This window comes from Herpailurus yagouaroundi, unplaced genomic scaffold (genome assembly GCF_014898765.1).
Source record: "Herpailurus yagouaroundi ecotype Mexico unplaced genomic scaffold, PumYag 162, whole genome shotgun sequence".
Lineage (NCBI taxonomy): Eukaryota > Metazoa > Chordata > Mammalia > Carnivora > Felidae > Herpailurus > Herpailurus yagouaroundi.
This window is the reverse complement of record NW_024412403.1, coordinates 43,167,893-43,177,285: the sequence shown is the minus strand read 5'-3', so window position 1 is coordinate 43,177,285 and position 9,393 is coordinate 43,167,893. Positions and strand designations below refer to the sequence as shown.

Sequence of the window (9,393 nt, the reverse complement as noted above, 5' to 3'; positions counted from 1 at the left end):
AGTGGAGGACAAGGATGCAGGTATAGAAAACCACCAGAAGGGTAATGCAGCAATCCCAGTAAGAGATGGTGGAAGCCTGGACTAGGATGGGAATGGAGGTGGGGGTGGGGGTAGCATTACTAACACTCAAGGTTAATACAGTGTGTTATGTCTCAGCATTGTTCTAATAATTTTACAGTTTTGCCCACAAAAACACTAGGTACGGTGAGGTTAAGTAACCTGTCCCAGGTCACAGAAACTGTGAGAATCAGAATTTGAACCCAGGCTGTCTGATTCCAAAACAAATTCTTAACTACTAGGTACTATATAAGTGGCGATGAAAAAAAAATTAGACTAACTTGTGATAGATTTCAAAGCTAGAATCTACAGGAGACTGATTGGATGATCTCGTGACCCTGGGATCATGACCTGAACCAAAATCAAGAGTCACAGGCTCAACCAACTGGGCCACCTAAGTGCCCCAGAGGTGGGTGATTTTAGAATGAAGTTACCTAAAAAGTTTGTAGATCCAAAAAAATCAAATACCCAGAGAAGAGCCTGAGGTATTCCAAAATTTCCACCTAAAGTGGAAGAGTTAATAAAGGAGATTGAGAAGAAACTATTAATGAAGTATAAGGAAAACCAAAAAAGTGTGCTACAATGCAGAGTGTTAAAAGGACAAGTTTAGGAAGAAGTCAACCTGAAGTAAAATAAGAACAGCAAACTGACAATGGATTTGGCAAAGTGAAGACAAATCGTTGACTCGAACATGAGCCATTTCAAGGATTTGTAGGGATAGAAGCACAAGAGAAGTATGTTGAAGAAAGAATGTGATATGAAGTATAGCAGCCACTACGAAGTATACTTTCCAGCTATGTGAATAGAGGACTGTGAAAAGGAATGAACTGCTTGAGAAGAATGCAGGGTCAAAGGATTCCATAACACTTAAAGTTAAGAAGTCCAAGAGCACATCCTGCTAATGGGAACGATCCACACTGGCAAACTCTTGATATAAGAAATGGAAGGGATTATATGCAAAAGTAGAAAGGATTGGGATCTATAGTACAAATGGAGAAGGTGGCCTTGGATAGGAGCAGAAGCACTTTTTCCATATTATAGTCTCGAGAAAAGGCAATACTTAGGAATAAAAGCAGATAGTTGAACAAATTTGGTGGTCCTAAATGAAAGAATTCTTACATAAGTTTCTACTTCCTTAAAGAACTAGGAGGCAAAATTATTAGTTGAAAGCACAGTGGAGTTGATGGATAATAGGAATATACATATACATAACCTCCTAACACTATAAAATAAATTTTAAATTATAAAATACAAAGAAATTGAAGAGCCTTCTGCTGTGTCAATTATCAAGTATTACCAGAGAAAAAGATGTTTCATCTATGTCAGCCCCTAATGTTTAAAGAACTTTATAAAAAAGATAAATTTAAATCCAATGACAAACTCTCCACCTAATCAGGTGGTGATAAATTTCTTCTGCCCCTTCTGAAGTTGCACTATATCCTTTTATCTATGACATTACTGATACTGGTTTATAATTGTTCCCAAATTGTTTATCATGGAAACTGAGAACATTAAGTATTATTTAATATTCACTAGCATAATTATGTCCAAAAGCGTTTGTAAAACTGTAGAGTTCTATTAGTATTTGTATCTGCACATAGTGCTTTTACAGCAAGACTTAACACAGAAAGATTCATGGCAAAGCAATATATCGCATATAATTTTCACTGTTATATTTTAAAACTAATTAGAATCACGCTGGGAGGACTGGATGGCTCAGTCAGTGGTGCAGTGAAGCGTGACTCTTGATCTTGGGGTTGTGAGTTCACGCCCTATGTTGGGTGTAGAGAAGGGCGCCTTGGGTAGCTCAGTTGGGTAAGCATCCGACTCTTGATTTCAGCTCAGGTCATGATCTCACGGTTTGTGAGATCAAGCCGTGTGTCGGGCTCCGTCTGCACTGACAGCATGGAGCCTGTTTGGGAATCTCTCTCTCTCCTCTGCCTCTCTCCCCAGCTCATATGTACGTGCGTGTGCTCTCTCAAAAAGTAAATAAATAAACAAAATAAAGTAAAATCTTAAAAAAAAAAAAATCACCTAACCTAAGCAAAAAAAACAAAAAAAAAAAAAACAAAAAAAAAAAACAAACAAACAAACACAACCAGAATGCTTAATTGGTTGCTTAACATATTTTATATGTTATCCACACACTTACTAGGCACTAAAAGTATTTTTTTCCCTTAAAATGATTACCTTAAAGGGAAAAACTTACTAAGCATTAGAGGGACAATATTAGAAAATCTACTGGTAAAATTACTATGAGCACCTGGGCTCATGTTCTCACCTACTAAACTATGTCATTTTCTGTAATCAAAAGCTTCATGTAGCCTGAATTCATATAATGAGACATTTTAAAAGCTCTCCTAATTCATCTCCATCCAGACACAGCATATCATCAACAATAACTATTCATATCCATCATCAATCACACTTGCAAAGCCACTAGTAAAGCACTGCACTAGCTGCTTTAAATACATGATGTGAAATTCTCATGACAACACACTTACTAAAATCCTTATTTACACGTGTAGACACGGAAACTCAGAGCAAATAACTTCCCCTAGGCCTGTCTGACTTCAAAGTCAGAGGTTACAACTTGCAGCTGTAAAATAAATAAGTCATGGGAAGGAAAAGTACAGCAAGGGAATACAGTTGATGATGTAGTAAGTGTATGGGGACAGGCGGTAACTACACTTAACCACGGTGAGCATTTGGTAACTACACTTAACCACGGTGAGCATTTTGTAACGTATACACAATTGCTGAATCACTATGTTGTACACCTGGAACTAGTATTACATGTCAACTATGTTTCAACTAAAAAAGAAATTGGAGGTTATGTTGATTCCAGTGCTATTCATACTACTGCAAAAGTTACTCACTTTTTTTCTATTGGAAAGGTCTTCATCTGTTCAGAGTATCTAATTTTAGTTTTTTAAAAATTAAGTTATAAATTGTTAAAGCAAGAGTATACAGGGGTACATGAGGGTAGATAATATATTTCATACCTTAATCAGAGTACAGGTTAATCTCTATTGTACCTAGGGGAGTAAAAGGAACACTTTCTAAGTAAATAAACAGGTTAACATGATTACAGGGCAAAAAGTTTCAATAGCATCTATTTTTAATCTCTTCAGTCACTTTTACTTTTCTACTGAAACGGTTCACATGATTATATACAGCTGAATACAAAAAACAGAATTACAATATTTTACATCTACTTTTAATACAAGAGGTATTTAACCACTAAGTCCAAAGAAGTGAAGTGACTTGCCAGACTCATAAACAAATGCACACCAGCTCTTAGAATTCAGGTTCCAGACTCTCCATCTTCTCTCCAAACCCATGGTTTGTCAATTTTTCACCATTATTTCAGAGATTTTCATCAAAATATTATGCTTATTAAGTAGTAAAGCTATAGAACTGTAAAACATAACTTCTGAGCTAATAAAGCACAGAAGCCTAATGATGTTCTATGATTCTGACCTTTCAAGAGAACTCTCAAGGCTGTGACATAAAGTGACATTTGGCTGAGGCTTCATTTGCAGTGACACATGCTATCAGGCTGGTGTGCAACAGCACGTCAGGCAGAGCCAGAGACTGTCTAGGACCTTCTACTGTGCTGATCTAACTTTGCTCCCATAGCATGAAAGAATTCTGGCTCCACCAATTTGCAGTTTTGTGATTATAGACAATACTCTAATTTTTCAGGTTTATTTCCTTCTGTTGAATGGCTGAATTTTCTCAGAGGTCTGATATTGTTCTCTGTTTGTTCATCATTCTAGGGTGGGAAGAGAAAGTTATCTAGATGTTGAAATTAGTTCTGAGAGGCTTTGTGGGTCCTAAATCAGCTGGTTTAGGCTCAGTCAAGGGAGGAACAGAAGATGAGATGAGATGCTGTCATTAAATTTTGCTCCTGATCGGTCCAGATGTTTGTGGACTGGAAGGAAGCAGCTAAGTGCAACAAGGGGCACTAGAGCCTGCTTCCTAATTCAAGTAACCTTGCCCTGCCTCTCCACAACCCACCAGAGCTCCTAGCACTGAGCTTAGCAGGGTTCTTCCCACTTCTTACCTAGTGGACTCTTCAATGTCACACCTATTACATGCTAGGGTTGTATCAGTTAAGCACAATTTCTTATCTGCATGGGGCAGTGAAGGCTACCTGAAGGACTTTAAGCAGAGGAACTGTAAAATGATCAAATGTGTATGCTAAAAAGAGCTCTCACGTTCTTTATATACTCCTGCGTTGTTTCACTTGTTACAGCATGTACCAGTTTTATAAAACATCAAATTTTTTGGTAAAACACCAAATTTTGTAAAGTTGAAAACCATCACACAAAAAAAAGAAAGGTTCCTGCTAGCAATGCAGAGGAGAGCTTGGAGGATGGGATAGACAACAGAGAGACTGGTCAAGACCAGTAAGTAACACAGGGGAGGAATGTAGAGGGGATGAAAGGAAGTACATCGAGGCGAATAGAGAGGGAAGTGGAGACTCAAGCCATATTAATACAGTAATATCAACAAGAGGAATTACTTGTAGGTCGGAGAGAAAAAGGTAAACAGGAGAATTTCCAAACACAGGTTTGGGGTAGATATTTAAGAGGGGTTTAGAAACATATAAAAGACGATGAGATACAGGGGCTCCTGGCTGGCTTAGTCAGAAGAGCATGTGACTCTTGATCTTGGGGTCATGAGAGCTTACTTAAAAATAAATAAATAAATTTATATACATATATACGTATATGTATATATATATATACTTTTTTTAAAAAATAAAAATTAAGGGGAGTCTGGGTGGCCCAGTCAGTTGAGCGTCAGACTCTTGATTTTGGCTCAGGTTATAATCTCACAGTTCATGAAATCGAGCCCCACATTGGGCTCCACACTAATAACACAGAGCCTGCTTGGGATTCTCTCTCTCCCTCTCTCTGCCCCTTCCCTGCTCATGTGTTCTCTCTCTCGCAAAGTAAATAAAACTTAAAAAAATACATAAAAATGTAAAAAGGTGAGGTACAAATTTTTATATATTATATGCAACTGTATATATTATGAATTTTGCAAAACTATGCATAGGAAATTCATCAGAATGTTAGCAGTGGTTGGCTCTGCATGGTCAATCAACTTTTTTTTGTTTTAAGTTTATTTATTTATTTGAGAGCGGGGGCTAGGGGCGGGGGGACGCAGAGAGAGGGAGAGACAGAATCCCAAGCTCTGTCAGCACAGAATCCGATGTGGGGCTTGAACTCACAAAACCTGAGATCATGACCTGGGCCGAGATCAAGAATCGATGCTTAACCAACTGAGCCACCTATGCACCCCTCGATCAACGTTTTTTAACTCACTCTTCCCTACATGTTCTAAATTTATTAACAATGTATACTTTTTGAATGTTTTGTATACTTTTTAAGCACAATCATTTCAAAAAGCAGTTTACCTTTATTAATAAGAACCCTTTGGTTGTAAAATTCCCCAGATGAAAATTGGTCAAATGGCAAATCATTCTATATTTCACAAGCATATTATAGTATCCATAATGAATTCTCATGTCTTTGTGAGATCTCACTGACCGCAAAATTATAATAGTGAAGCAATCCCCTAGTTGGAGGTTTTCTGGGTTTTTTCACCTCTATTCTGATAATCTATTAGGTGAGGGAGGTGAAAGAATTGGAAGCAGGCCTCCTGCTGTTATTTGATTGTTCAGTGATAACTGCAGTCGCTTATGAACTGCATGCTCCCATCTCGGGGCTTTTCCACATACCTCTGCCTGACTGCCTCTCTCTCCTCAAGTGTCATCTCCTCAGTAAGACCCACTATGATTATCCTGATTATAAGAGCTACATACCCCTGCCATACCACCACCATAGGATAAGAGATCTTTACTTTTTTTTCAATATACTTATCACCGAATGTCTGATATAACTTATTTATTACATTTACTGTGTGTCTCCAGCCCCAGAATGTAAGCTTCTCAGGCCACCCATGGATTATATTGTTTTGTTCCCAGCGGTATCCCCATCACCAGAACAATGACTAGCACATAGTGGATGCTCAGTAAATATTTGCTTCATTAACACATGCACGAATTAATAAATGAATAAATTCAGTAAATGACTATTAGGTTAAAAACTACACACACGATTATGTTACACATGAGCATCAGTCTTCTCAGTCATTAATACTTTTTATTTTAGAAGACGCTGGTTCTTTGCTTAAACATGTAGAGAATAATTAAGCCTATGTGGTTCAACAAAATTCATTCTTCATATATATGTCTATTAAACTTTCCTTCAGATTCAATAAAGGTAAGAATTTATTACACAAATCACTTTTCTAATTGGTTAAATGTATAAAAATTAAGCCATAAAACCTGTACCAATAAATAATGCCATAAAGTCTTACTTCGTGTATTCAGAGCTTCCAAACTGCCTCATTTAAAAATGTTCATTCACTACTGAGAACCAGTAAGAAACTCTGCTGATAATTTCTCACTTAACCATGTGGTAAGCAGGTTGTTTTTTTTTTTTTTTTTTTTTTTTTAATCCTCAGTAATGAAACAAGCATGAGGAAAAAGGACAAGAAGGCAAGGGCACACATTCAGCTCGCTCTGATTTTAAGAGCAACTTAAAGAACTTTCACTTTATACTATGTCTTATAGGTGCAGCACCATCTGGTGTTTACTATGCAGAAAGGCTATGAGGGCAGGTGGTGTAAAAGTCCTTTGTCACTTTGTAAAGAGTGTTAGGCAGCTGGACAAAGTGATACAAGCATATGACTAAGTTGATAACACAGATCACATATTCAATTTGGAAATATAGAAATAAAAATTTGGCAATCAGTGTGGCATTAGAAGAATAAACTTTTTAAATAACTTCCAGACAAGAATACTCTTTAAGAAAAACAGGACAAAGGCAAAACATAAATAAGTTATTAAAAGAGGGCAAAAAATTTTCTGAAAACCATTCTAGAATCTTATTAATAGGTCATCTCAAAATGCAAAATTTGATAAAAAGTAAATTATCAAACAAAACAAAGAGTTTACATTTGAATACCCAGAAGATTGAAGTATAACTCTTCTTTATAATATAGCCTCAACCCTTAATCCCTACAGAGAACATCACAATAAGGTCTCACTATATAAACAATCCCGTTAACTGCATACATTTTATTATACTAGGACATGATGATTTTAGCTTATTCAGCTTATTTTAGCTTATTTTGGAACTTAGGTAAATTTTTTTATTGGCTAATGCCACTGCTCCTGTGTTTACAATGACACCAACATTACTTACACCAGTATAGGCTTTCCCGATATCCTAGGATGTCTTAGCACTTCTGACATTGTCTCTTTTGTCTCTTCCATTCTCTCTTCATCACTGGAATCCACAACAAATATTACCCCATAGGACTCAGCATAGTAATTCTTCCAGATACCCCGAATTCTTTTTCCACCTCCCAAGTCAAAGATGGTGACTTCAAATTTTCCTTGTCTGAGGTCAATTTTGGAAAATCCAACAGTAGGAGCTACATCTTCAGGATACTCTGTTTCAAATGACACAAAAGAAACAACCTTAGACTTTAAATTAATAACATTAACTACACAAATTAAAGGACATAAAAAGTATTTTTCATAATTTAGTCTTAATTGGAATGTTTATTATTTGCTTACACACTAAGCTTTACATCTAAGCATACTGGTAGATATGGGGAAGGGTAGATACTATAAAATATCCAACCAGAATTTATGCTCCATGCAGACAAAAATTTCTGTATTTTGCTTATTTGTTTTGTATTGACCCCAGCTCCTAAATAATGTCTACCATATAACAGGTACTTAATAAATATCTGTAGAATGAATAAATAAATAAATGAACTCTTGCCTTTAAGGCTACTGACTCTCCAAGTTACAAACAATAAAAATTTCAACCCTTCAACACTACAGCCATCCCCAGGGACCATTACAACTTCTGTGAAGCTATAAAGAAAAACTGAATATTTAGAGAATAGTTGAGAAGAACCAAAGAATGGGAGAAGCTATGAAGAGTAGGACCACTCTTTTCAAACTACTGAATTAAAGCTACAATTGAAATAAAAAAACTTTTCAGGACAGCTTATAAACATAGAGCAGATTTCATTGTTTCTAAGGAACATGTTTCATATGTTTTCATAAATTTAAAATTGAATTTTTTTGGACTTCTGTATATGACAATACAAAGAAGGCATAGGATGCATGATTATAACTGCCAAGGGGGTGGTAATAATGACAACATTAAAAAGATAACTAAGGTTCAAGAAAGACTTCAACTAGGAGCTCAGACTTAGGCCTTAAAGCTAGGTAGTATGTAGACAGGCAAAAGAGTGAGCTAAGTAGCAGAAATAGCAAAGGAAAGAAAGTACAAACTGAACTTTGGCGCAAACCCTTAAGATTGGGAATGCAGAGGGGCGCCTGGGTGGCGCAGTCGGTTAAGCGTCCGACTTCAGCCAGGTCACGATCTCGCGGTCCGTGAGTTCGAGCCCCGCGTCAGGCTCTGGGCTGATGGCTCAGAGCCTGGAGCCTGTTTCCGATTCTGTGTCTCCCTCTCTCTCTGCCCCTCCCCCGTTCATGCTCTGTCTCTCTCTGTCCCAAAAATAAATAAACGTTGAAAAAAAAAAAAATTAAAAAAAAAAAAAAGATTGGGAATGCAGACTTAAGAGAGTTCTGAAGACAGAGAAATGGAAGCTGAAGGTATTTCAGCAGACCAATCATATAATTAATGTGACTAAAGTAGTGCTTTTTTAAGGTACATCTTTGCAAAATCTCTAGAGCTGACTAGAAATGAGAGTGACGGCCACTTTTCAGAGAGATATGAAAATGAGAAGAATGGAAAGAGAGAGCTCATGAAACATTAATAGAACCTGGTGACTCAATGGTTATGAAGAAGAGTTCAAACTTCATGTTTGTCTCTTTCACTCTCTCTTCACCACCAGAATCCACAACAAACATTACTCCATTGGACTTTGTTTACAATGGCCACAATCTACACTAGGCTTTTTAAATTAAAATCAATTAAAATTAAATTAAAATTTCAGTTTCTCAATAGAACTATCTAGATCTAAAGTGCTCAGAGCCACACAAGGCTAGTGGCCCACACTACACTAGACAGAGCCAATACAGAACATTTCTATCATTGCAGAAAGTTCTGTTGAATAACACTAGTGTTATTATTCCCACATTCAACAGAATATTTGCTATTACAAAGATAAATTTGAAAGGCATTTGCTGCTAGGCTTAGGTGTGACTGGGCAACAGACTTGCCACATACTACTCCCTTTCAGCAACTACTTTAGTGCAGTTTAAACAAC

General features: G+C 36.8%; 1 protein-coding gene across 4 annotated transcripts in view; it reads right to left on the bottom strand.

Moving 5' to 3' along the window:
* Positions 1 to 9,393, bottom strand: part of ARL13B (ARF like GTPase 13B) — a 69,309-nt gene that overhangs the window by 40,351 nt on the left and 19,565 nt on the right. For all 4 annotated transcript variants that reach the window (XM_040484244.1, XM_040484243.1, XM_040484245.1 and 1 more), the window contains one exon: positions 7,344 to 7,593. In XM_040484244.1, coding sequence (XP_040340178.1) covers positions 7,344 to 7,593 — 250 coding nt within the window. The remainder of the gene's footprint in view (positions 1 to 7,343; positions 7,594 to 9,393) is intronic.